Genomic DNA, 27,256 nt, shown 5'->3' with positions numbered 1-27,256 from the left:
CCTCAGGTAGGAGAGGTTGCACAGCTCGAAGACGTTCCGGTAGAGAAAGGCTGTTCAGGCTAGGAGAGGCTGCATGGACCGGGCTCATGGCTCAGCTGGGAGGGAGGAAGACGGAGAGCTTCCACAGGCTCAGAGGTTGCACAGGCTGTGAAGGGACAGACCCTTCCCCTCAGGTTCAGCTCCTACTGACTAAGTTATAGCCCCACGGTCCTAGCACAGCTGTCCTCAGACACCCACGACCCATCCCTCACCACTGGCAAAAAGAAAAGAAAAAAATATATATACACACTCATAGAGCAACTACCACCACCCACACACCTACAGTGTGTCCAGCACCTGCCTCATACTCCCTCAGCCACGGAGGCACCACGCCTGTCCCACAGATGAGGGAAACTGAGGCTCAGAGAAAGGGAGAGATGAGCCCAGGGTCCTGCCATGAGCAAGTGGCAGAGCCTCCTTTCAGATCCGGGGCCACCGGGCTGGTTCCTCCCCAGCCTGAGAGCTCTGCTTCAGTAAGAATTCGCTGCGTGACCCCGGGCAGCCCGCTATCCCTCTCTGAAAGTTCCTTGTTACTACTCTGATGACAGCAGTCATGATCACTCAGAGCCTGGGAGCTGAGGGTATGGCCCGGGGTGGGGGGAAGTTCCTGGGGACAGCGAAGGGGCAGAAAGGGAAACCGAGACCTCTCAGGACTGCGTCAGGACCCGCTCCTGTATGACTGGATGCGGTGATTCTGAGCCCCATTCATCCACTCCCCATTCTTCCTCTGCCACTTGCTGAGCGCCTACTGCGTACACACCCCGTTCTATGCTCTGGGGATACTGTGGTGAACGAATAGACAGCTTTTCTAATCTCTGGGGGCTTATGCTCCAGGACAGCGACAGGTCACAAACCCCAAAACAGGCACATTCACTAAACTAACCCTAACGTTACATTTGCTGGGCAGGAGACAAACAAAGGGCTGCAGAGGGCTACAGGGGAGAAGGTTCCAGACAGTGGGTTGCTTCTTTGAGGAGGCAACATTGAGGCTGCAGCCTGAGGACAAGGAAGCAAAGAAGCAGGAGGAAAAGTGTCGCAGGCAGAGGGAATGACATGTGCAAAGGCTCTGAGGTCGGGGAAGAAGTTGGAGCATTGCAGCTTTTATCCTTATCAAGTTGATAAGGATCCTCAATGCACTGAATTTAAGAAAGGGGAGTTAAGAACTAAGGTTTAACGCTGGAGTGTACAGTCTAGATAGGTCTTAATGCTGAGAGTGAGCTTCAAAATCCATTATGATAGAAAGCGCTCTCTTTCATTTAGCCGCTCATGTAACCAATGTTTTGAGTACCTGCTGTGCGTCAGGCACTGGTTAGCCACTGGCCATCCAGCAGTGACCAAGAAACACACGGTTCCTGCCTAGATATGCTCAGAATGTTGCTAAAACCCCATGAGAAGTGTGCTCTGGTGGAGGGATGGACCCCAGAGGAAAGACTGACTCACATCCCTTGGAGAGGTCAAAGATCTACAGAGGAGCTGACACTGGACCGGATTTTGAGGCCTGAGTAGGAGGCTGACAGTCTGCTGGGGAGGGGGGCGAGTTCCGGCGGCTGCAAGAGCACGTGCGAAGGTGTGGAAGCCTGATGAATGGGGATGTTGGTGGAGCTGCGGGAATCTGGGGACCTGTCGTCCAGGATGAACTCTGTGGGGCAGATCAGGAAAGCTCTTGAACGCTGGGCTGAGGAATTTGGGATCTTCTGAAGGGCAATGGGGAGTCACGGGGGGACGTCGGGGGAGCGAGGACAGGGGTGGACGGGCCACAGCAGGAGGACGGAGGTCTGGCAGGAGGCCAGCAGGAGGGCAAGTGGACAGAGTCCTTGAGGACCAGGGATAACCTGGGAGCCCTTTCTTCCGTGTTCCTTCTCGGGAAGTCCCTCAGTCTCGACACTTCCCCTTCTGGTGACTTGTTGGCGCTTGTTTCTGGCACTACTGGGGAGTCCCTCTCCACCCTCCTCAGTTTTTCTTGGTCCCCACGGGAAACGGGCCATTTTACTTTCACTGCGACCTCACCTTTCACTTTCAACCCCTCTCCACCTGGGTCACTTGCCATGATGACCAACTCGAGGAACTAGACGGGTCTCATTCCCGAATCCGCAGTGAGGGAAAGGAGGCACAGGGAAACCAAGCACTCAGGTTCTTTCCAGTTGGGGGGTTGTGAACAGCGCTGCTCCGAGCACACTGGCACATGTCCGCGTGCGCGTTCGTAGGCACCTCTCCTTGATGCACGATCTAGAGATGCAATTGCTGGCTCTCCCGTGCAGCAGAAGCTTTCTAAAGTGGTTGGACTATTTACACGTGTGCCTGAAAACTGAGCAGAGCTCGAGAGGTTTGGTCGCGCCGTGTCCTTTCCAGAGTTCGGACTTCTTTTTTCATTTTAGCCATTCTGGTTCATGTGACCACACAATCGCTGTGTGGAGTTGTGGGGGGTACATTTGCAATTCCTTGTGAGTAGTGGTTTGGAGCACCTTTGAGTATGCTTATTGGCCATTTGGATGTCTTCTTCTGTGAAGTATCTGTTTAAGCTTTTTGTTTAAGCATTTTTAAAAAATTGAGTGCTGTTATTTATTATCATTTTTTAGAAGTTATATATTCTGGATACAGATATATATACATAATATATTATATACTATTTATAAAACAAAAATGTATAAATTATATATAATTATATAAAAGAAACTATATACAGATAGATACAGATATAAATAGATATAATCTCCTCCCACGTCATTTTCTTTTCCATTCTCTTAATAGAATTTTTTTTTTTTTTTGCTGAGGAAGATTTGACCTAAGCTAACATCCATTGTCAAGCTTTCTCTCTCTCTCTTTTTTTTTTTGCTTTAGGAAGATTAGCCCTGAGCTAATATCCGTGCCAATCTTCCTCTACTTCGTGTGTTGGACGCCTCCACAGCATGGCTGATGAGTGGAGTAGGAACGTGCCCTGGCTCTGAACCTGTGAACCCGGGCCACCAAAGTAGAGCATGCAGAACTTTAACCACTCAGCCACAGGCCAGCCCTTTAATGGAATATTTTCACGGACAAAAATTCTTTACTTTAGCGAGGTCCAATTTGTCAAATCTTTTTCTTTTTGGCTAGAGCTTTCTGTGTGCTGCTTAAGAAGTGTTGGCTGCCCTCAGGCCATGAAAATATGATCCTATGTTATTTTCTAGATGCTTTATTGTTTTCCTCTCACATTTAGTTCTATGATCTACCCAGAATTCATTTTTATGTATGATGTGAGGCCGAGGGTCAAGGTTTGTTTTTTTCCATATGAATATCCAATTAATCTACCATCATTTTTTTTTAACCACAATTTCCCCAGAGCTTTGCTGTGGTGCCTTTGTTGAAAATCAAGTGGCTATATATGTGAGTCTGTTTCTGGGTTCTCTGTTCTTTTCCATTGGCCAGTTTGCTTTTCCTTGCAACAATGCCACATTATTCTTCAAGATTGCCTAAACTTTTCTCTGCCCTTTGCATTTCTATATAACTTTTAGAATCAGCTTGTCATTTTCCACCAAAAAAAAATCCCCAGTGGATTTTTTAAAAAATTTATTAATATTATTTTTTTTGGAGGAGGAGGATTAGCCCTGAGCTAACGTCTGCCTCCAATCCTCCTCTTTTTGCTGAGGAAGACTGGCCCTGAGCTAACATCCATGCCCATCTTCCTCTACTTTAGATGTGGGACGCCTGCCACAGCATGGCTTGCCAAACAGTGCCATGTCCACACCCGGGATCCGAACCGGCAAACCCCGGGCGGCTGAAGTGGAACGTGCGCACTTAACTGCTGCACCACCGGGCCGGCCCCAAGGGCATTTGCTTTTTTGAACCTTAGGATTTCATCAAAACTTTAGTTCAATTTGGGGAGGATGGACATCTTTAAAATATTAAATTTTCCAACCCACGAGCATAGTATGCCCCTCCATTTATTTAGATTTTGTTTAATTTATCTAATGTCTTGCAGGTTTCTGTGTAGAGGGCTTGTGCATCTTTCATTAGAGTTATTCTTGGGTATTTGACTTTTTATGCTAACATAAATTGTATAATTTTTTAAATGTCATGTTTGCTCTTAGTGTATAGAAATATGACAGATTTTTTTCTCACATTTTGTTAACTTTGTTGACACACTTTTTTAAGCTGGAGTTCCAGATGGAGGGAGAAATAGTGTCCAAACCCAGCCCACTCCAACTGACCACCAGCTGGAGACTTCCCACCTTTGTTTCTGGAATGTCTGAAGACCTCTTCCTCTGCTAGTCCCATGAGAAAGGGTGTTGTGGCCCAAAGGAGAACATCCCAGCCTCAGACTTCACAAACCAGGAGATATTTTTTACCTTTTTAACAATTTTTTTTTTTTTAAGATTTTATTTTTTCCTTTTTCTTCCCAAAGCCCCCCGGTACATAGCTGTGTATTCTTCATTGTGGGTTCTTCTAGTTGTGGCATGTGGGACGCCGCCCCAGCGTGGTCCGATGAGCAGTGCCACGTCCACGCCCAGGACTCGAACCAACGAAACACTGAGCCGCCTGCAGCGGAGCGCGCGAACTTAACCACTCGGCCATGGGGCCAGCCCCACCTTTTTAACAATTTTTAAGTGTATAGTCCACAACAGTACAGTACTGTTAACTACATGCACAGTTTTACACAACAGATCTCGAAAGCGTTTTCATTTCGCCTGTTCTATCCACACTGCACAGCAACTCCCCATGACCCCTTCTCCCCAGCCCCCAGCAACCATCCTTACACTTTCTGCTTCTGTGAATTGGATACTTTAGACACATCACAGAGGTGGAATCATGCAGCATATGTCTTTTAGTGATTGGCTTGTTTCACTCAGCATAACGTCCTCAAAGTTCATTCATGTTGTAGCATATGACACGATTTCCTTTTTCAAGGCTAAATAATATTCCATTGTATGTATCTATGACATTTTCTTCGTCCCTTCTTCAGTCGAGGAATTTAGGTTCCTTCTACATCTTGACAATTGTAAATAACGCTGCAATAAACGTGGGTGTGCAAACATCTCTTTGAGATCCTATTTTCAATTCCTTTGTATATGTTCCCAGAGTGAGATGCTGGATTACATGGTCATTCCATTTTTAATTTTTTGAGGGACTTCCATACTGCTTTCCATAGCGTCTGCACCATTTTACAATCCCACCAACACTAGGCAAGAGATGCAATTTTTCCATATCCTTACCAATATAGTAGCCACCCTATCAGGTGTGAAATGATAACTCCTTGTGCTTCTGATATGCATTTCCCTGATGATTAGTGATACTGAGCATGTTTTCATATACCTATTGGCCATTCGTTTATCTTCTTTGGAGAAATAGCTATTCAAAGTCCTTTGCCCATTTTTCAATCATGCTATTTGTTTTGTTTTGTTCCCGAGTTGTAGAAGTTCTTCATATATTCTGAATATATCCAGTATACGGTTTGCAAATATTTTCTGTCATTCTGTAGGTTACCCTTTCACTCTGTTGGTTATTTCCTCTGCTGCACAGAAATTTTTAAGTTTGAAGCAGTTCTATTTGTCTACATTTGCTTTTTGCTTGTGCTTTAGGTGTCATAACCAAGGAATAACCTCCAAGCCCAATGTCATGAAGTTTCCCCTATGTTTTCTTCTAGGAGTTTTATAGTTTCAGATCTTACAGGTAGGTCTCTAATTAATTTTGAATTAGTTTTTGTATATGATTTAATATGAGTCCACCTTGATATTTTTTTCTTGTGGATATTCAGTTTTCCCAAAACCATTTGTTGAAGAGACTATCCTCTCCCCTTTGGGTCGTCTTGGCACCCTTGTTGTAGATCACGGACTATGTACACAAGGTTTATTTCTAGGCTCTCTGCTCTGTTCTGTTGGCCTCTATGCCTGTTTTTACATCAATACCTACTTTGTCTGTCTTCATGCCAATGCCAATACCTACTTTGACTACTGTAGCTTGGTAATATGTTTGAAATCAGTAAATGTGAGGCTTCCAGCTTTGTGCTTTCTCAAGATTGTTTTGGTTATTTGGGATCCTTTGAGATTCCACATGAATTTTAGGACGGTTTGTTTTTATTTCTGCAAAAAATGCCATTGGGATTTTGACAGAGATGGCATTGAATCTGTCGATCACTTTGGACATTTTAACAGCACTAAGTGTTCCAATCTGTGAACATGAAATGTCTTTCCATTTGTTTGTGTTTTCTTTAATTTCGTTCAGCAATGTTTTGTAGTTTTCAGTATACAAGATTTTTTGCCTTCTTGGTTAAATGTATTCCTAGGTATCTTACTTTTTCTGATGCTATTGTAGTTGGTATTGTTTTCTTCATTTCCCTTTTGACTTCTTCATTTTTAGTATATAGAAATGCAAATTTTTGAGTGTGAATTTTATACCCTGCTGCCTCGCTGAGTTTATTAGTCAACAGTTTGTGTGTAGAATCTTTAAAGTTTTCTGTATATAAGTTCATGTCATCTGCGAAAGAGAGAATTTTACTTTTTCCTTTCCAATTTGACTGCGTCTTATTTCTTTATCTTGCCTGATTGCTTTGGCTAGGACTTCCAGTATTCTGTTAAATAGAAGTGGCAAGAGTGTTCATTCTTGCTATGCTCCTGATCGTAGAGGAAAAGATTTCGGTTTTTTATCATTTAGCTCTGGGCTTTCATCTATGTCCTTTATTACGTCAAGATAATTTCCTTCCATTCCTGGTTTGCTGAATGTCTTTATCATGAAAAGGTGTTGAATTTTGTCAAGTGATTTTCTACATCAATTGAAATGATATGTGATTTTCGTTCTTTGTTCTGTTAATGTGGTGTATTTTTATATGTTGAACTATCCTTGCCCCCCCCCAGCAAGGTTAAATCCCACTTAGTCATGGTGTATAATCCTTTATGATGTGTTGTTGAATTCAGTTTGCTAGTATTTTGTTGAGGTTGTTTTTTTGTGTGTGTGCTGAGGAAGATTTGCCCTGAGCTAACATTCACTGCCAATCTTCCTCTTTTTACATGTGAGCCACTGCCACAGCATGGCCACTGACAGAGGAGTGGTGTAGGTCTGTGCCTGGGAACTAAACCCGGGCCACAGAAGCCAAGCACACCAAACCTCACCACTAGGACACTGGGGCTGGCCCTTGTTGAGGATTTTTGTGTCAATATTCATCAGAGATATTGGTCTGGTGTTTTCTTTGTCTGGCTTTGGTATCAGGGTAATGCTGGCCTCATGAAATGAGTCTGGAAATGTTTACCTCTGTTCAATTTTTAGAAGGGTTTGAGAAGAATTGGCATTAATTTTTCTTTAAATGTTTGGTAGAATTCTCCAGTGCTGTTATCTGGTTGGGAGGTATTTTATTACTGATTCAATCTCCTTACTAGTTATAGATCTGTTCAAATTTTATATTTCTTCATAATTCAGTCTCGGTAGGTTATATTTTTAGGAATTTATCCATTTCTTCTACATTATCAAGCTGGTTGGTGTATAATGATTCACAATAGTCTCTTATAATTCTTTATATTTCTGTGACAACAGTTGCACTGTCTTCTCTTTCTTTTCTGAGTTATTTGAGTCTTCTCTCTTTTTTCTTAGTCTAGCTAAAGGTTTGCCAATTTTTTTGATCTTTAGAAAGACAATAGATTTTTTGTATTGATCTCATATTCAGTGCCCTTGTTTAGCAATTATTATTCTAACAGTTTATCTGTCAAGTGCTCAATCTTCACATCCTCATGTCATTCCAATCCTCATAGCTTTCTAATCTTCTTAAATTTATTTATTTTTCTTGCCTTATTGCATTGACTAGGCCGTCCAGCACAAGACGTTCTTGTCTTTTTCTTGCCTTCAAGGATAGAGTGTTTCAAATTTGGCCATTAGGGATAATGCTACCTGCATATACATAGTATGCATGTGTGTGTGTGTCTGTGTGTGTGTATTTGTGCTCCTTATCAGGTTAAAGAAGATTCCTTCTATTCCTGGTTTTCTGGGAGTGTTAAAAAAATCATGAATGGGTGTTGCAACTTATTAAATGTGTTTTCCGAACCTATTAAATTACCATATAAATCTCCTTTTTTTATTGTTAATGTGGTGAAATACATTACTGATTTTCAAATGTCAAACTAACCTTGCATTTCTGAAATAAACTTTCTGTGATAATGACGTGTATCTACTTTTGTGTATATCATTATACTTGATTTGTTGAGATTTTGTTTAGAATTTTTGTATGTATATTTATGAGAGAGATTGACCTACAATTTTACTTTATTTAAAGGTCAAACTTTGATATCAAGGTTAAGTCTTGAATTCCAGTGTTCAGTTCATTTACATTTAATGCAAGTGCTCGTGTGTCTGGGGTCGAGTCTGCCATCATGCTATTTGTTTCCCTTTCATACCATTTATTCTTTGTTCATTTTTTTCTTCTTCTTTGTCCCATTTTTTAGAACAAAGTTTTATACCTTATTATGTTTCCTGTATATTAGTTTGTTATTATTCCTTCTCTTATAATTCCTCTAGTGCTTTCTTAGAGATGACAACATGCATACTTGATTATATGGCATCTACCTTGTATCAGTACTTTCATTACTTCCCAGACTATACACTGACCTTCAACTTTATTCACCCCTTCTTACTTTTGGAGGAGCATGGTGATGTATTTTAATTCTTCATATAGTCTAAATTTAGTAAGACAGTATCATTATTTTAAGCAATTAATACTCATTTATATTTATAATACTCTCTATTGCTCTTCCTTCCTTTCTACAGTACTTTGCTTCCCATCTGGGATTATTTTCTTTTTGCCCAAAAAACTCTCTTTAGTATATCTTTTGATGCAGGTCTACCAGTGACAAGTTCTCTCAGCTTCTTTTTTTCTTTTTTTGGTCTGAAAAATATCTGTATTTTGCTTTCACTTAAAAAAATTTGTAATTAAGGTCTAATTCACATACCATAAAATTCACTCTTTTAAAGCGTACAATTAAGTGGGCTTTAGTATATTCACAGAGTTGTGCAACCATCACCACTCTTTAACTGCAGGACATTTTCATCACTCCAAAAAACCCCAGACCCATTACCAGTCACTGCTCATTCCCCCTCCCTGCAAAGCTCCAGCCCCTGGAACCACTGATTTACATTTTGTCTCTATGGATTTGCCTCGTCTGGACATTTCATACAAAATAGAATCATAGTCAAATTGCTTGGTCATGTCGTAACACTACATTAACTTTTTGAGGAACCACAAAACTTTTCCACAGCAGCTGCACCATTTTACATTCCCATCAGCAACATATCAGTATAAGGGTTCCAACTTCTCCACACCCTCACCCATACTGTTTGCCTTTTCTTAAAATAGCCATCTAGTGGGTGTGAAGTGGTACCACATTGTGATCTTTATTTGCATTTCGGTAGTGACTAGTGAGGATGAGCCTCTTTTCACGTGTTTATTGGTTATCAGTATATCTTCTTTAGAGAAAGGTCTAGTCAAATCTTCTGCACATTTTAAAATTAGGTTGTTTTGTAGATCTTGAGTTGTAAGGGTTCTTTACGATATTCTGAGTACTAGACCCCTAACAAGTATATGATCTGTAAGTATTTTTTTCCCATTCTGTATATTACCTTTTCACTTTCTTGGTAGTGTCTTTTGAAGGAGAAAATTTTTAAAATTTGAAATAGTCCAATATGTCTATTTTTTCTTTGGTTGCATGCACTTTTGGTGTCATATCTAAGAAACTATTGTCTGATATAAGGTCATAGAGATTTACACCTTACCTCTTACAGCTGGGTAGAACTGCCTTCTTACCTCTTATGGTCCATTTTAAATTAATCTTTGTATCTGGTGTGAGACAGGAGTCCAATTTTATCCTATTGCTTGTGGATCTCCTGTTGTTCCAACACCATCTGTTTTAAAGACTATTCTTTCCCCTAATTAAATTGTGTTGGCCTCCTTGTCAGACATCAATTGAACACAAACGTATGAGCTTCTTCCCGGACTCTCAGTTTGATTCCATTGATCTGTATGTCTATGTGTAACACAGTACCACACTGTATTGATTAATGTGACTTTTCAGTAAGCTTTGAAGTTGAGAAGTCTAAGTTCTCCAACTGTGTTCTTCTTTTTCAAGATTTTTTTGTCTTCTCTGGTCCTTTACTTTCCCAGATGAATTTTAGGATCAGCATGTCAATTTCTGCCAAAGAGTCAGCTGGGATTTTGACAGGGATTACTTTGAATCTATAGGTCATTTTGGGAGTCATTTTAATAATATTGTCTCCCAATCCATGAACACGGGATATATGTGTATTTATTTACATCTTCTAGCTTTCTTTCAACAAGGTTTTGTAGTAGTCACTTTACAAGTCTTGCATTTCATTCAAAAATAAACTTCCTATTTTATTTTTTTGGTGTCATTGTAAATGAAAATACTTTCTTAATTTCATTTTCAGATTGTCCATTCCTAGTATACAAGAATACAGTTGATTTTGTATATGGATCTTGTATCCTGCAATCTTGCTCTACTCACTTAGTAGTCCTAATAGTTAGTTTGCTTGTTCATTTGTTTTCTTTCATTTTGTTTTTCGAGTGGTTTCCTTAGGATGTTGTATAATCAAGATCATATTATCTGCAAACAGAAACACTTCATTTCTTCCTCTCCAATCTGGATGCCTTTTATTTCCTTTTCTTGACTAATTTTCTTGGCTAGAACCTCCAGTACAATGTTTAACAGAAGTCATGAGAGTGGACATCCTTGTCTTGTTTATGATCTTAGAGGGGAAACTTTCAGTTTTTCATCATTAAGTATGATGTTAACTGTGGAGTCTTCAGTAGACCCTTTTGTAGTATTGCGTTTACCTTCTTTTTTGAAGGATATTTTTGCTGGATATAAAATTCTAAGTTGTTTTTCAAGTATATCTTCATCTTTAATTTTTAAAATAGTTTTTCTAGGATGTGCCTAGATGTGATTTTCTTTGTATTTGTCCTTTTGGGGGGTTTGTAGAACTTCTTGAATCTATGATTTACTGTCTTTTGATAGTTTTGAAAAAGTCTTAACTAGTATCTCTATTATTGCTTCTGAGTTGTTCTCTCTCCTCTTTCTGAACTCCAAATACATGTATGTTAGACCTTTTCATGATGTCTCAGATGTCTCTTCTGCTCTTTTCTGTATTTTTTAAACATTTGTTTCTCTGTGCGCTTCAGTCTGAGTATTTCTTCCACAGGCCAATCTTCCAGTTCACCAGTCCTCTCCTGCTGTTTCTAATCTGTTGCTAAATCCTTCTACTCAGGTCTTACAAATTTCAATTATTGTATTTTTCAGTTCTAGGATTTCTACTTTTAAATATATTCCATATTTCTGGTGGAATCCTTGAACATATTAATCACAGTTATTTAAAATTATGTCTGATAATACCATTTTCTGAATCACCTATGTGTCTGTTTCTATTGTCTTTTTTCTGCTTGATTTTTGGTCATTTGCTACTGTTTTCTGGTTTGCCTTGTCAATTTAATTGAATGCTGGACATTGTGAATGAGAAATATAGAAGCTTTGGATAAAGCTAACTTTTTCCAGATATATTTTAATTTTCTAGCATAAATATCTAGCAGACATACAGCAAATAGTCAGATCACTTTAATGCAGTCAAGGCTGAACTATTTCTGATTTTTCCTTATTCCCAGGGCATGAGGCATAAGCATTTTCCCAAGGCATTTCCCAAATAACTGCGTATTTACCAGGGCCTATCTATCTTGCCAGGCCTTGAACTCCAATTCTTCCCTCAGCATTGTGAAACTGCCAAAATCTCTTCTTAGGTTTTTAGCCTATCACCAGATGCTTTCTGCCAGTTTTCTTGGTATGCAACTCATTCATAATGACTTGACAAATTCTTTAAGGTGAAATTGCATGCAGAATTTCAATGCGTTTTCCTTCTCTCTGGCACCCTGGCCTCTTAAGTACCATCTAACTTGGTTGCTTTCTCATGCCTGTTAACGGTGTTTTCTTGCAGAGTAGTTGTTCTCAGTACTAGGATTAGTCTGATACCAGCTCCTCCATCATAGCCAGAAGTGGAAGTCCCTCTCCGCATTTTATTTTACCAACCTAACATTCACTTACATTTAAAATGTTATGAAATAGTCTCTACATACAAAAAGGTACAAAGAATAATATAATCAACACCTATGGTAACTTCACTCAGTTTTACCAAACTATTGAGGCCCCTGAAACCACGCCCCCCCCATACATCTCCTCCTTTTCTACACTATCCAAAACTTGATGTTTATCACCCCCTTGAATTTCTCTACACTTTCAGGACACGTGTCCTCACCTAACAATAGAGAGAGAGAGCTGTTTTACACGGTTCAGTGTGACATAGATGGTGCTGTTATGCATATGTTCTTCTCTCATTTTTTTCACTCCACATTTTGTGTGTAAGAGTCATTTTCTTTGTTGTGTGAAGGTATGATTCATTTTCACATTGAGTGATTACACCACAATTTATCTATTCAGGTATTTAGGTTGTTTCCAGTTTTTCACTATTAAAGTCAATGCTCTTATAAACATTTCTGCCTATGCTTCTTGTTCGTGAAGCATGGTAGTGAAATCACTGGGTCTCGGGGCAGGCATCTGCTCAGGTTCATGAGACCATGCCAAACTCTTTTCCAGACCAACAGTATTAATTTACACCCCACTAGCTGTGAGTGAGGGTCCCCATTACACCACGTCCTCGGCAACATGTGATGCTGTCGGACGCTTACGTTCTGCCAATCTGATAAAATTAAAATGGTATGTCATCGTGCTTTTTATTTGCCTTTCCCTGTTGACTGCGAAGTTAAGCACGTCATAGTCTCCACAGCACCTACTTCAGTCTTACTTCCTACCCCCAACCTTCTCCTCTTCCCCAGAATCTCCTGAAATCTGGCCACCTTTTTACTGAATTACCACAACCCTAGAGGTCATGTCCCGGCGCTGGAGCCTGGTGGATGCACACCCCTGCAGGGCTCCGGCCCATCCAGCACTGTGCGGGATGCTTCACAAGCACTGATGACTTAGTGCTTACAGCAAACCCGCAGCAAAGAGTCGTGACCCCCATTTTACAGATGAGAAAACAGAGACTCATGAACTTACTCAAGGACACACAGCTGGGGCCTGACGGACTCCACACCAGGTGCTCTTGTCTCCTCTGCAGGAGACTGCAGAGGCAGGTGCTGCTACAGGGCCTCCCACGGCAGGAAGGCCCTAGGGCACCTCTGTCCTTGGTTCAGGAAGCACACCTGCTGGTCTGCTGGCCATCTGGGGAGGAAGTGTCTGTTGCCCTCGGGAGTCAGCCAGAGTGGGGAAACCCATAAAGGGATGGATTCCGGGCAGCGAGGACGCTGGGACGGGGAGGGCTCCCCAGCCGGTGTGCAGGAGCACTGGAAGAATTTGTTGTTCAAGGACGATGCTCCCCAGAACCAAGTGGCTTATTTTAGATGATGTGAAATGTCCCCAGGCCCCCTAGTGAGAGAGTTAGACCCTTTTCAACCTTCTTTCAATCCTCTGACCAGGAGGGGTGAGAATCTTAGCTTGGTGCCGGATGTCTTAAATGCCTCTCTGACACTCTTTGATCCTCCTTTTTAAACAAAGGCAAACCAGATCTCCAATTCCTGAGAGTCAAGGCATTCTATCTCCCTAAAAGGCATCTACTGCCTTTTGTTTTCCTTATATTGAGTTTTCACATTTCATTGTATTTAGTTTTATGGTAAGTTGATTGTTTTGTTTAAGAAACACTTATAAAACATCTACTAAATGCCAGGCACTCTTCCAAACGCTTTACAAATACTGACAAATTTAATTTTCCCTGGGACCCTCTGAGGTAGATCCTGTTATTATCATCTCCACTTTAGATTACTCAGGCCCAGAAAGGTTAAGTGAACTTCCTGAGGTCACACAGCCTGTAAATGGCAGTGCCAGGATTTGAACCAGGACAGGTGGCCCTGAGTCTATTTTAACCACTGTGGCGCCCACCTCCCCTCTATTTCATACTAGTTACCTGTTGATGGTAGTGATACCATCACTGTGATATTACATTTTCTTTTGAGAGGTTTATTGGAGCAAAAACTGGGAGGTCAGTTAAAAATAAATAGCAAGTAGATAACAGCACTGGTGAAAACCTTGAAGGCAGTTAGTGGTGGGAGTTCTGGAACATTCCAACATGGCTTCATGGATGCAAGGATAGTGTAGGTGGACCATGAAGGCTGAGCTGAGAGTGATGGGAGGGGGAGAGGTGTCCAAGGAGAAGACTTAGCATGAGAATTTGCCTCATGCAAAGGCACGAGAGGCATGACAGGGCCTGGGGTGCTGGGGGGATGGGGAGTCATTCAGAGCAGCAGGCCAGTAATGGCAAGAACCCAGCATCTTCATATAGCATTTTACAGTTCACAGAGCACTGTCACCTCTGCTTGCCCACTGACTCTTCTTAACTGCCAGCTATAGTGGGCATTATTGTCCCCATTTTAGAGATGATAACTGAGGTCAGAGAGAAGTCCAGAGAAGAGCCATTATTTGCTCCAAGATGCTGTGGCTTCAAATTCTGGCCACTTTGCTCTATTTCACTGTATCAGATATCTTTGGTGGCAAGCAACAGAAACATAGTTCAATATGCTTGAGCGAAATAGATGTTTTTTGGCTTATGTAAATGAAAAGTCCAGGTATGGACATCAGATATGGCTGGATCCAGGTCCTCAAATGATGCCCTGGGAACTCTGGGTCTGCATTTCTCAGTATTAGCATCATTTTCAGGCAGGGTCTCTCTAAGAGGTGACAAAGATGGCTACTAGCCTCCAGCAGGCACCCCCAAAATTATCTCTTTACTAGAGTTCTAGAAAAACTTCCCTGGCTGCTCTCATTGGGCTTGCCTGAATTGGCGTCCAACTCTGACCCATTCACTGGGTCTAGGCAGGTGGGGTGCTTTACCAAACAGGCCTGGGTCTGGTGTCCACCCTGTGGAGCAGGGGTTCAAGTCAGCTCCACTCAGACCACAGAGAGGCAGCTCCAGTCTGGGAAGCTCTTCATATAAGGTGAAGAGATGCCAAGCAGACAGAAGCAGATGCATCCTCTCCAGCCCCTGGGGCCTGCATGTGGTTTGTGCAGAGCTGAGGAATTTGGAGGGATGAAGAGCCTTGGATCTGGGCAAAGGGTTTGGTGCCTTATTTATCCTGTGGTTGAGATGGAGCCGCTGGGGAGGGACATGGACAGTGCTATGCCAGGCCTTGTGCTGGGGCTGGGGTCACAGGGTGGACACACTAGTGAGGGGTGGAGACAGGCTCCACCACCTGGGACTGAGGCGGAAGCCTCAAAGTGTGATAACAGAAGGCTCCTGCAGGCTTGGGGCCGGGTGAGATCAGTGTTCCTTACAGCAGATTTAAATGGTATTTGCCCCATTATTTTATTTTAATAGTGCTGTTATTCATTTTAAAGTGTGTTGGGGGAAAAACACACAATAATGGATATTATTGCTTAGGAAGGGGTTGGAGTTAAATTTTAAGTGAATTCATTTCTAGAAAACGTATTAAATAAATAACAGTATGCATGATCTACAAACATGGCCAACATTTAGAGGGTGAGAAATTGTGGACTCCTTGTCTAGAGCATTCTGGGGACCCCTCACTTCTGATGCTCTAAATGCATGTCAATCACGGCTGTTTCTTGAGTGTGTACGTGTCAGGGGTCATGCCCAGGGTTTTCTGCAAAGTGCTTCCTTGAATTCTCACAAGAATCCTGGACGTAGGCTTTACTGTCTCTACTTTTCAAGGCTCAGAGAGGGGAAGTGACAGGCCCGGAGCCACACAGCTGGTAATCTGGACCTCTCTGTGCCCTTCACCACTGCCCGCTTGGTGACTTGTTAGGGAGCTCTCAATGGGGCCAGAGTAGGATCGGGGGGAATCCAGGTGGGGGCTCTTCCCACGTGGGCCCAGAGATGGCATCCGGAGGAAGCCATGGCTGTGACTTGGTCCCTGGATGGGTCATCCCTCTTGGCCCTAGTTCCAGCTCCACCCTGTCCATGCCCTGAGCCGGGCAGGTGGATGCACGGGCCTGTGACCGGCACCTCCCCAAGCAGACACAGAGCTGGGGGTGCAACGGGCATAGAACCAGCTAGAGCCTGGCGTTGCCCCCTTGTGCGTTGCTCCTCTGCTGGAGGCACCAAAGGTCGCTCTCCCCAGATAGGCTCTTTCTGTTCTCCAAAGAGGTCTCTTCTCCATCTCACCCAGAATCAGTGAGTCCAGGATGCCTTCGTTTGGTCGGGCCCTGGTCCCCAGTGTGCTCTCTAGTGAGCTAACCTGGGCTCTGGATTGTGCAAGAAGCCTCATTATTGGGCTAACCTTATCTTAGTTTCCAGTAGGCGTCTCCTTTGTGGGCTGATCTTGAATTTGTTATTCAGTAGGAAGCCAATCTACTGGGCTAACGTCAACCTGGGTGTTTCTTGGGAAGGAGGACTCAAGGTTGCTCCTCATCAGATGCCACTTTCCAAACCAGTTTCCCCTCGTGCCCTCCTCCTCCTCCCTCTTTTCTTTTTTGGATGGATAAATGCCCCCATTTAACTCCACGCACCATCCTGCGTCAACAGGCCTAGCAGGGCTGAGGAGCATTGAGCTCCCCCCTCTTTAAATTCGCCTCTGATTTGTGACTGTTAAGGGGCACTGGAGGAAGGTAGGAGAAGTGGGTGGGCCCCAAGGGGTGAATCAGCCATGTCTAAAGGGCAGGAATCCTTGGTAGCATCCAGCCTCCTTGAATTCCTGTTTTTCTGAGACAAATCCAAGAACCTAAGGCAAGTCTTCCAAAGAAGGGCTGGGGACCAGAGGGATGCTGTTGAGGGTCCCCTGGTCCCCAGGCCCGGGCCCACCTTCTCGCTGTGCATCTCTTCCAGGTTCCCGGGAGGCAGCATGCTGCGTGGCTGGGCTATCCCTTGGCTCCTGCTGATGCTCCAGGGTGGTGAGTAGCTGCCTCATGGTCTGCAGGTGGGGAGGGGCTGGGCTGGCCTGCGGCTCCAGAGCACAGATAGAGGCCACAGGGTCGGCGTCTACGGCATCTGTCCACTGGAAGCCTACACAGGTCAAGCGGCCAGCTCTCCATTAACCAGAACCCCTCCAACCAGAGAGCTCCACGAGCCAGAGTGGCTCGTGAGTCCCAAGCGGCCCAGCCCACCAGCTTGGGTCTTCACATTTCACCAGGGGGACGAGAGGCTTCATCCTTCTGTTCCAGCCTTGGCTGGTGCCCAACCCTCAGAGTGCGGAAGTCCCGCCTGTGGTCTAACCTCAGTTTCTCCTCCTGTAATGACTCTCCTAGACATTTTTCAACAATCACTGGGTGCTCAGCAGGCACTGATGTTCCCCAGCAGGGGGAGAGAGAAGGGGGAGACAAAGCAGCCAAAGCCTTGGAAGGAGGGCCCTGGAGGCCCAGAAGATGCTGTGGTCGGAGGGAGACGTTAGAAAGCGAGCTGGGAAAGGCCAGGAGTTAAACGTGGGGTGCAGCCAGGGTCGAGAGACCCTGGAAACCTTCCCACAGCACAGGCTGGAGCGCAGGCCGGACTGGGGCGGAGGCCTCAGGTGCCACACTGCTGCCTCATCGGCATTTCTCTCTGGCTTTTACCAAAAGACCTGGAGCCTCAAACAGCTCCTCAGGAAACAGATGTCGGCTCCTCATTCTCCCTTTCTGAGTGACAGCAGCCCGTCCTGGCTCTAACGGCCCTCGGATCACCCACCACGGCCTGGGAGCATCCGTGGGTCGTGGCCACTCTTCATGCCTCTCTCCGCCTCCTGCATGCTCTGACAGCCCTGGGCGAGGGACAGCCCTGGGGCTCTCTGCCCAGGGATCTGGTACTGACCAGGTGACTGGGTTTTTACTGCCTCTTGTCCCCAGTGCTACCTCCATGCTGGTTCAGGGGCTGCTGTCTCCTCCCCAATGTTTCATTCCAAGTTTGGGACAAGTACTGTCCTTGGTGGCCTTGAGCCTAGCTATGAATGGCAGCTCCTCTCTGACTTCTGGAACGCTGGAGAGAACAACCAGGATATGAACTCTGAAAACACACAGCCACACGGCGGCTCCTGCAGCCTGGGTTTAGGTCCTGCCCAAACCAGTCCCCTTTCCTCCACAAAGTGTCTGAACTAGCCCCTGTGTGCCCGCTGACAGGCCCCGTGTTCCTCCCTGACGGAAGCCTCCTCCTAGCGCAGGACTCGCTTCCACAACTCAGATCCCTCCGTAGTGGCTGCCGGGAGAACTGTGTTGAGAAGGATTCTGGGGTCATACCCAATGGAGAGAGAGTGATGATCGATTAGCAGTGTCTGCCACGTCTGCGGATGTGAAGAAGGAGCACAGCTGACATTCTGCCCTTCCCGGGCGAGTGTGCAGCAGCCCGGGCTGAGAGAGAGACGAGAGATGGGGTCCGTGTGGGTGCCTCGGAGTTCGCATCCTACACGCGCAGCGAGACTGGACTGGAGGGTGTTTCCGATGACAGTGATCTTGGCACCGAATCCCGCCTCGGACCTAGCGTGAGGCTCAGGCAGGGAGCACACTGCCCCTGCATCTTCATTAGTCAAGGAAACATAAGGAAAAGCCACTAACAATGACTCCACTTAAAAAGAGGAACAAATTTCTGGTAAATGGTGGGGGAAAATAGCAGAGTTCGCACTTCATCTTACAAAACTAAACTAAAGCTTTACTTTCTCAGACGCTTGAAATTTAGATTGTGACCGACCGTTGTATTTTTAGAACAAGAGTGACGCAATCGGTGCTGGGGCGGGGCAGCCTCAGGCGCCCACGTCTCCCGTCCAGCTGCGCGGCCCTAGCCGCCTTGGGGGTTCCGCCTGGGGGGCTCCGGCGGCTCCCGGCTCGGAGGAGCTGCGGCCGCGGCCCCCAGGGGTCTCCGGCTGCCCTCCCGCATGTACGAAGCCGTGCCCCCGCCTGTGGGGAGCTCAGGACGCAGCTCCTGAGACGCGCGGGCTGCAGGGACGATGTCCAGGAGGCTGGACATGGCAGGGGAGGGGGGTGCTGCGGAGGAGTCGCTTCGCCTCTTACGCTTCACATTACGAGTGTCTTGTCCCCATAGCCACCCGGGAAACTGGGGGCTCAAACAAGGAATTCTCAGGTGGCAAGCACCCCTTTGCCCCAGGCGCACATCTTGGTGGTCCCTGGGTCCCCATGTTCATCCTGGCCCTGGGACCTCTGCTTCTACTCATCTTCCAGCCCTTGAGAGGGTGAGGGAGTGGGGAGCCCTGTAGCCCCCAGCCAGCCCCACACCGAAACCTCTGTCTCCCTGACCCTCCAGCCTGGGGCTGCTCAGACCTTGTCTGCTACACCGATTACCTCCAGACGGTCACCTGTATCCTGGAGACATGGACCCTCCACCCTGGCACGCTCGTCCTCGCCTGGTGAGTGGCGGGGCCTCACCAGCCCTGGGCTGCTGCTCAGCGTAGCCCCTGGAGGGGTGGGACAGGACCATAGGAGACCACAGACCATGTTGGACCTACTGTGTGCCAGGCAGGTAGTTTAGCAATAAAAATCATAGCTGCCACTTCCTGGGGGCTCAGCGATTTCACCAACAGCATTTGGCTTCACCTGGAGAAAGACCGTGAGCGGGGAACGACCGTGCCCTCTTACAGACGACCAGGTGGGGCTCACAGGACTTGTCCAGAGCACGCCGTTGAGAGGCCACAGGGCAGCTCTGTCCAGCTCCAAAGGCCGTACTCTCTCGCCCACACCGGCCTGACTGGTTTTGAGACCCGAGACAGCCAGAATCCCAAGTGATTTTTCTGAGTACTTAGTACATGCCGGCAGCCTGCTATGTCCCTTCCAATCCTCACAATTACTACTGTCATTTTACAAAAGAAGTCACTGCAGTTCAGAGAGGTTATGCAACTTGCCCAAGGTCACATAGCCAGTGAATTGCAGACCTGGGATTCAAACACAGGCAGCCTGGCTCCAAATCCATGGCTCCCTGTTAGTCCCTATTGTTAAAGAAAATATTATTCATGACACTTGTTAAAGAATGCTGAGGCAGACTTTACTGAGGGCCATCACAATAGGTGTTGGGGCCGCTGCGTGGGGTTCTGCAGTGAGGGGAGAGATTGGGCTCTGAATATAATAAGGAAATTTGTAGCCAAGGAACAGGGTGGGGGGGTCAGTGGACAGGAAATTACTAAGAGGCAACGTCAAGGGTGGGTGAGGGCTCTAGCTAAGCCGACCTAACGAGATTCTTGCTGAAGGCTGCCAGGTGATCAGACATCAGCTGGGGGACGGTGGGGCATGAGGAGCCCGATCAGAGGTCGAGGATGGGGATTCTGGCTAAACTGACTCAGCAGGAGTCCTGCTAAAATTAGACAAGGCAGAGCCAGCACGGAAGCCCAAAGCCGGGGCCGGGGTGAGAAGAGAGTCAGAGGAGCCTGGGTGGAGTTTGGTCAAGGAGAGACTCTTGGTCAATACGCTGCTCAGGATACAGAGAAACTGGCTTTCATTCTGTCGTCATCAATTCATTCATTCATTCATTCAGAACACATTTATTAAGCTCCTGCCAGACACTTGTAATCACTGGGGGCTCAGCAGAGCCTAAGACTGACAAGGTCCCAGATGTCCTGGAGCTGACGTACGGCAGTGGGAGTGGCTGGGAGACAGACGATAAATATATAAACAACCGACAGGATGCTTTCTGAGACCCATGAGTGCTACAAAGCAGTGCATCCTGGAGGCGGGGCAGAGAGCGAGTGACACGGGTGAGGGTCTATCTTAGCCAGGATGGCCAGGGCAGACCTCTTTGCATAAGAAGGCGGCACCAGTGAGCTGGAGAAAGGGTGTTCTAGGCGAGGGCAGTGCATGTGCAAAGGCCCTGAGGGGGAAGAGGTGGTGAGCTTGAGGAATAGCGAGGAGGTCCGCGTGGCCAGCAGAATGAGTCAGCATGGGGGAGAATAACAAGTAAGGGAGGCAAGAGGCGGGCAGGGGCCAGATGGTATGGTGTGACGCCACTGGAAGGTGGCAGGGAGTTTTTAAGGGTCCCCCTGGCTGTTGTGCAAGAGGGATAGATTGCAAGGTGGACGGGCAAGGCAGGGACCCCACCAGATAGCCATTACAGTGGTCCCAGCATACGTTTCTCTTCCAGCAAATCTTTAGCAAAGAACTGAGCCCACACATCCAATTGGCCCTGGAGGGTGGTCGTGTTCAGAGCCTGAGGATGTAGGTAGGGAAATAAATATCTGGCGAACTCCAATACATACTTCAAAACCCATCATTTCTGCCCAGTGGGAGTTACAAAGCCAGAGCATTTCCCCCAGCTCCACGCCAAAAGCCTCGCTGGAAGTTCACCTAGAGCAGAAAATGAGGTTCATTTGGCTCTTGTCTTGGCCCTCAACACAGGCACTTCTTGGGTATTGAGCGGGTGTTGGGTGGAAGGAGGGTCAGAAGGAGACCTGAAATGCTTCGCAGCCTTCCTCTTGCAGGGATCCAGTTGATGAAACTGACAGGGACAGACTTAGGCTCGGTTCACGCAATGGCCCAAATTTCCAAAGTTGACAGTTGCTGCCCTAAATGAGATAGTGAGTTCCTGGTCCCGTGGAGGTGTGCAAGCCGAGCCTGGACACAGTCCATCAGGGATGCTCTGGGGGGCGGGGTACCTTCCCTGAGAAAGGATTGGCCAGATGACCCCCACCCCGCCTGAGATCCCTTCCAGCCCCAAGACTGTGGGCTTCTGCCCTGCCCCTGTGCACCGAGTCCTGCCGGCCTGCAGCCATGACCCGCTGTTCTGTCCTTGAAGGCAAGACCCGTACGGAGAACTGGAGGATGAGGTCACCTCCTGCAGCCTCGGCCGCTCCACCCACAATGCCACGCACACAGAGTACACGTGTCACATGGACGTGTTCCCCTTCGTGGCCGACGACATCTTCACTGTCAACATGACAGACCAGTCTGGCAACCACTCCCAGGAGTGCGGCAGCTTTGTCCTAGCGAAGAGCAGTGAGTACCCCTGGGCCCCCAGAGCTGAGGAGAACCCAGGTGGGGGCTGGGCCCCCTGCCCCTGGGCCGCCTGACCCCCAGCAGCGCTGCCCTGTCCCCGCCCTCATGGCTCCTAGAGTTCCGCTCTTTAGAGGCACCGCTGCCTGGGAAGGTGGCGGTTGGTAACTAGGTGTGGCCTTAACCAGAGAGGCAGCAGGGGGATGAGGAGGAGCTGGCCTGGGGCCCAGGACCTCGGGCCGCCCTGCTGGTTCAGCCTCTGCCTGTCTGTGACCTTGACTGGTTCCCTATTTGTAGAGTGAGGGCCCTTTTAACCCTGACCCTCTAGGATTCTGTTCCCATTTTGAGGCAAGTGGGGACAATGAGAGTCACAAGAGGAAAACCTCCCTGAGTTTGCTGCCTTTCCTGAGCTCCAGTGAGGCCTGGAATTTCTCTCTAGAGGTTGGGGGAGTCCAAGGGGCAGGAGGGGCCTGGCTGGTGGAAGCAGTTGTCTCTGTGGTCCAGAACCAGGGCAGGGCAGGGAGGGGCCCAGGAGGCAGCTTTAAGTGTGTGTGTGTGTGTGTACCCACAGTGGGGTGTCCAGGGAGGGGGTGAGAGTCATGTGCCCAGAGGCATGCAAACACAGACTGCAAAGAGGGTCCTGCCCCTGGGAAGGCCCAGCCCTGGAGGCTTGGGCGTTTCTGTCCCTGATTCCCAGCCGTGGGGTAAGGAGATATGAGTCTGTCATTCACACTCTGGGCGTGCAGGTTTGTACGACTTTGCTGAGTGCGTATTGCACCACAGAGGGTGTGAGCGAAGCTTCACACACACTCCTAGACACACTCAGACTCTCTCTCACACACGCTCATAAATACATCTTCAGATGCACAGGTCCTACCACCCCCAGGCCTAGACAGCACGGACACAGACACCCACATTCTCTCACACACCCACACGTGCTCGCACACGCATGCACACGCATGCACACACATGCACGCAGGCTCACAGCCCTTTGGATCCCAGCGTGGCGAGTTCACCAGGCAGGGAGCGCCCGGCCCCACCCTACAGAGGAGAGCGCTGGGCAGAGGGGTGCTCCTTGCCTCTCCGCCCTGAGGCTCCGAGCCACATTTCTCTCTGGCCCCCTCCCACTCGCCCTCCCGGCCAGGGTCTGAGGCCAGATGTGGCAGGGAGCCGTATTCTGTCCTGCCCCAGCCCAAACTGGGCCCTTCCTCCTCCTGGCCCTGGGCCTCCCTGGGCTGAGCAGCCCCCATCCTTGACCCGGGCTCCACAAACATCTCCTGAGCTCCTCCTCAGCTGGTCCTCACCACCAGCGCAGGCCTCACTGGGGAGCGGAGAACCCAGCCTCACTGGCCTGGGGAAGAGAGGAGCGGGCTTAGGAACTATCCAGAACAAAAGGACCATCTCTGAAACAGCAACAGCAATAAGGCACTCACCTCGGCCTCCGCCAACGGGCACCTTCTCCCCCCTCAGGCTGCGGTGCAGGCTCAGGAGCAGCTGCAGAGTTCCTTTTTGGAACCCCTGAAAAGTTCATTTGTTGATTTAACAAATATTTCCTGAGGGCCTACTGTGTGCCAGCTCTGTCCTAGGAGCTGCAGGCACGTCATTGACCTGGGAGAACAAAACATCCGGAGAGGGGGCGGGTGGTAGAGAGGATCACAGAGGGAGAAGTGGAGAACAGAACGTTTGTTCGATGGAGGCGCGCAGAGCTGGGAGAAGGTGGCAGCGAGGTGGCGGCGGGGGGGGGGGGGGGGGGGGGCGGCTCCCTCTTCTGCTGTGCTAACCCAGTGCTGTCGCTTGGTTCCCTGACGTTACCTCCTTCTGCTACTCAGTTTGGTCCTTGGGAATTTTCACCCTACAGGAGAGGGAATGAAAGCACATTACGTGTTGTGTCCCGCTCAAGTTCATAAACACATGTGGGATGGAGCAGAACAAGCAGTTTTGACCTTAGCCTGGGGGGCACCCCGAGGGCGTGGTGGCGTGGCCCAGATCTGGCTCTTGCTCTTTCCAGAAGATGTCTGTGATGGGAGAACAGTCACACGAAACTCGCAGGCCACCGCAGGGTCAAACTGCTCAGTGCAGGGCAGCCCCGTGGGCACTCAGTAGTGGTACCTTTCACATTAATGAATGATAATTCGTCAGCCTTAACACTAATTAGAGTCTTTTGACTTCTCTGAGAAGCTGGAGTTAAAAGAACGTGATGCCATCACTTAGAACAGAAGCAGAAAACAAGAGGGTCTGGCCACAGGTTGCTTAGAAAGTGCCTGGATTAGTGGCTAACTTTAATGTTTGAGCGATTTCCCGCAATAATCTGGATTTCCAGGTTGTGGGGTTTTCCCTGGCCGCCCTGCTCTGCGTTCCCACCCGGCCTGACTCGCGGCGTCCCCTTCAGACTGGGAGGGCTCTTGTTTCCTCAGTCCCCGGGCCGGCTTCACCCCCTTCTATCACCTGCCGGCCCCTGAGGCACAGCCCCAGTCTAGTCCAGATCTCTCATTTCTCAGATGAGTAAACTGAGGCACAGAGACACGGGCTGCTTTGCCCAAAGTCACTGGGGTTGCTAGTCCTGGGCTCGGCCACGGCCGGTCAGGCAACGGGGAATGTCTTCCCGTCACCACCTCCTTCTCAGCTGCTGCCGAATCTCACCTCGTTTCGTCTTTCTGGCTTTTTCTTTTAAGTCAAGCCATCTCCCCCTTTCAACGTGACCGTGACCTTCTCGGGACATTACAACATCTCCTGGAGCTCCAGTTACGATTCCTACGGGCTGCAGGGCAAGCTTCAGTACGAGCTGCAGTACAAGATGCGGGGAGATCCCTGGGCTCTGGTGAGGCGCGTGGGCAGCAGGGGGGTGGACAGTGGCCAGCATCCGGGAGCGGGAGAGCTCTGAGAGAGGTCAGTTTGTCATTCACAGCCCAGAGTGCAAACCAAGGACGCTCCAAGACGGAAGCGCTCCCAGGCCAGCTCACTGGGTGCTGCCCACTCCTCCTTTCTCCATGGGTGGGAGATCCCTTAGCATGCTTTCCTTCCTGTCCCTGTTTCCTCCCGTCAGCATGCCAGCGAGGAAGGGATTGGCGCCTCCCCAAGGTGCCACCTTGAGTCTAGTACAGTCACAGTAGACAAAGTTTCAGAAACAAGCAATCTGGAACCTTCCCGCTTTGTTTAGAATGGCCATAGTTGAAGAGTTCCAGAATTGTCCATAGCTAAGGAAGCCTGGTGTTAAAGGGACCATTGTTTCAAACATGAAGGCTTCTGGAGGTGTCCTTTGTTTAGAGTGTTGGAGAGTTCCAGAATGGCTGACTATTTAGAACAGTCTCAACTGTTCTAGAAGTATCCATCCTTTAGAATGGTCACAGATGAAGATTTTCCTAAGTGCCGTTGTGTAGACTGCCCCAGTGGAAGACTTCAGAGGCATCTGTTGCTATGGCCTGTGGTTGAAGGCTTCCAGAAATGCCCCTCTATTGAGAATGCCCCCTGGTGGAGAATTGCAGACGTGTCCACTGTCTGGAATGCCGCCAGTTAAAGATCCTGTGGAGAGTCCATTGCTGCTCCTTTGACCCTCCCAGGCCCAGCAGGGGGCCCCTGCCAGGACTGTGAGTGTGTGATTTGGGATGAGAGAGAAACAGAACAAGGCCCTGCATTGCAGGCGAGGCCGAGGCAGTGCCCGTGGCTCTGTGCTGCCCACTCTGGGCTGGCCAGGACTCAGGCCTGGGCCGGATTCTGGTGGAGGGAGCAGAGACTGCAGGAGAAACTCAGTCCCGTTCCTAGGGGCTGGTGAAGGGGGGGTTCTACTGGAGGCAGAAGCTGGCCTGGTTGATCCTGACGCTACGCATTGTCCCCTGTGCTGGCAGAGACCACAGAAAAGGCTGATCTCGGTGGACTCGAGAAGCGTCTCCCTCGTTCCCTTGGAGTTCCGCGGAGACTCGAGCTACGAGCTGCAGGTGCGGGCAGGGCCCCAGCCTGGCTCCTCCTTTGAGGGGACGTGGAGCGAGTGGAGTGAGCCAGTCATCTTTCAGACCCAGCCAGAAGGTAGGGGTGAACCTGCGTGGACTCCCCACTGCTTGTACCAAGTCTTGTCCTGGTCCAGCGGCCCTGAGCCCTGAGATTTCTGGTAGGGCTGGAAGGTTTCTGCTCAGTCTGCGTCCGCAGTTGTAGCCAGCCCATGCCATTTCTGGAGCCCCTGCTGGCCAGGCCCTGCATTGGGTGCCAGCTTCTTCTCCTGGCAAGGCATCCGATCCTCCTAATAACTCTGTCAAGTGGGAATCATTACCCCATTCTGCAGGTGAAAAAATGGAGGCTCAGAGAGATGAAGTCACTTTCCTGGGGCAGGGTGGGAGCAGGATTTGAACCCAGGTCCATCTCACTTCAAGGCGCCTACAGCCTTCTCCCTCCCGGGCACCCCCAGGCCCACGCCCGCCGCCCTCGCTCCCTGTAGCTCCTCGTGGAGGCCGGTTCCGCGTGACCTGGTGTTTGCTTCCTTCCCAGGGAGCAAGGGAGGCTGGCACTCTGACCTGCTGTACCTCCTCCTGGTCCTCGTGCCCCCCATCCTTGTCTTCTTAGGCCTGAAGATCCACCTGCCTTGGAGGTGAGGACAGGGATTCAGGGAGGCAGGGAGGGGGTCCGCCTGAGCCACAGCCCCTGTGTGACCCGCCCAGGGCTGGGGGACACAGCCGTCATCATGACAGTGACAGTGACGGTGACAGTGATGATAACAGCTCCCGCTTACTGCCTGCTGGGCACCATGCAGAGCTCTCACTTCACCCTCACAGCAGCCCTAGGAGCTTGATGCACAGCCATTACCTCCATTTAACAAATGGGGAAACTGAGGCACAGAGCCATCAAGGAACTCACCCAAAGTCACTCAGCTGTGAGATGAAGGAGGTGGACTTTGAAGCCTGTGCTCTTAACAATGACCGGCTGTGATGGAGTCCAGAGAGCTTTAAGCTTTGAGTCCCGAGGGGCACGAGGGGCCACCAGGTGGGGGTGCGGGGTTGGTGGGATACCTCCCCATCCCCTCTTATTCAGCCGGAGGTTTTGCCTCTATCTGTCTATATGCTGTTCTTCTGAACATTGCCACTGAGAGAAAGGGTGCTGCTGATTGAAAACACAATGTGGCCTCCGCTGGCCTTTGTGAGTGCCGCTGGCTGAGGCTGGAATGGCAGCTGCCATGTGCTGAGCCCCCTAGGTGGCAGACGCTGGGCAGGGGCTCTGCATCCCCGAGCCATCTTGTTCTTCATCCAGAGACAGACAAGGACGGAGGCAGAGAAGCGTGAGGGGAGAGGACGGTGCTGACACAAGGATACGTGGAGTGC

General features: G+C 48.3%; 1 protein-coding gene across 6 annotated transcripts in view; it reads left to right on the top strand.

Moving 5' to 3' along the window:
• The window catches only part of IL21R (interleukin 21 receptor), a 35,075-nt gene that overhangs the window by 4,168 nt on the left and 3,651 nt on the right, over positions 1 to 27,256 (top strand). For 4 of the 6 annotated variants that reach the window (XM_044747202.2, XM_014838002.3, XM_070483973.1 and 1 more), the window contains 6 exons: positions 16,885 to 16,949; positions 19,282 to 19,384; positions 21,757 to 21,956; positions 24,626 to 24,771; positions 25,796 to 25,973; positions 26,430 to 26,529. In XM_044747202.2, the coding sequence (XP_044603137.1) occupies positions 16,901 to 16,949; positions 19,282 to 19,384; positions 21,757 to 21,956; positions 24,626 to 24,771; positions 25,796 to 25,973; positions 26,430 to 26,529 (776 nt within the window). In that variant the 5' untranslated portion in view covers positions 16,885 to 16,900. Of the gene's footprint in view, positions 1 to 5,656; positions 5,683 to 16,884; positions 16,950 to 18,187; positions 18,613 to 19,281; positions 19,385 to 21,756; positions 21,957 to 24,625; positions 24,772 to 25,795; positions 25,974 to 26,429; positions 26,530 to 27,256 lie in introns of those variants that run through there. The other 2 variants (XM_070483974.1, XM_014838003.3) reach the window with 2 other exon arrangements.

The sequence above is a fragment of the Equus asinus genome, chromosome 14, assembly GCF_041296235.1.
Source record: "Equus asinus isolate D_3611 breed Donkey chromosome 14, EquAss-T2T_v2, whole genome shotgun sequence".
NCBI classification, from domain to species: domain Eukaryota; kingdom Metazoa; phylum Chordata; class Mammalia; order Perissodactyla; family Equidae; genus Equus; species Equus asinus.
Note: the sequence above shows the minus strand (reverse complement) of the source record. Positions and strands in the feature narration are given on the sequence as shown.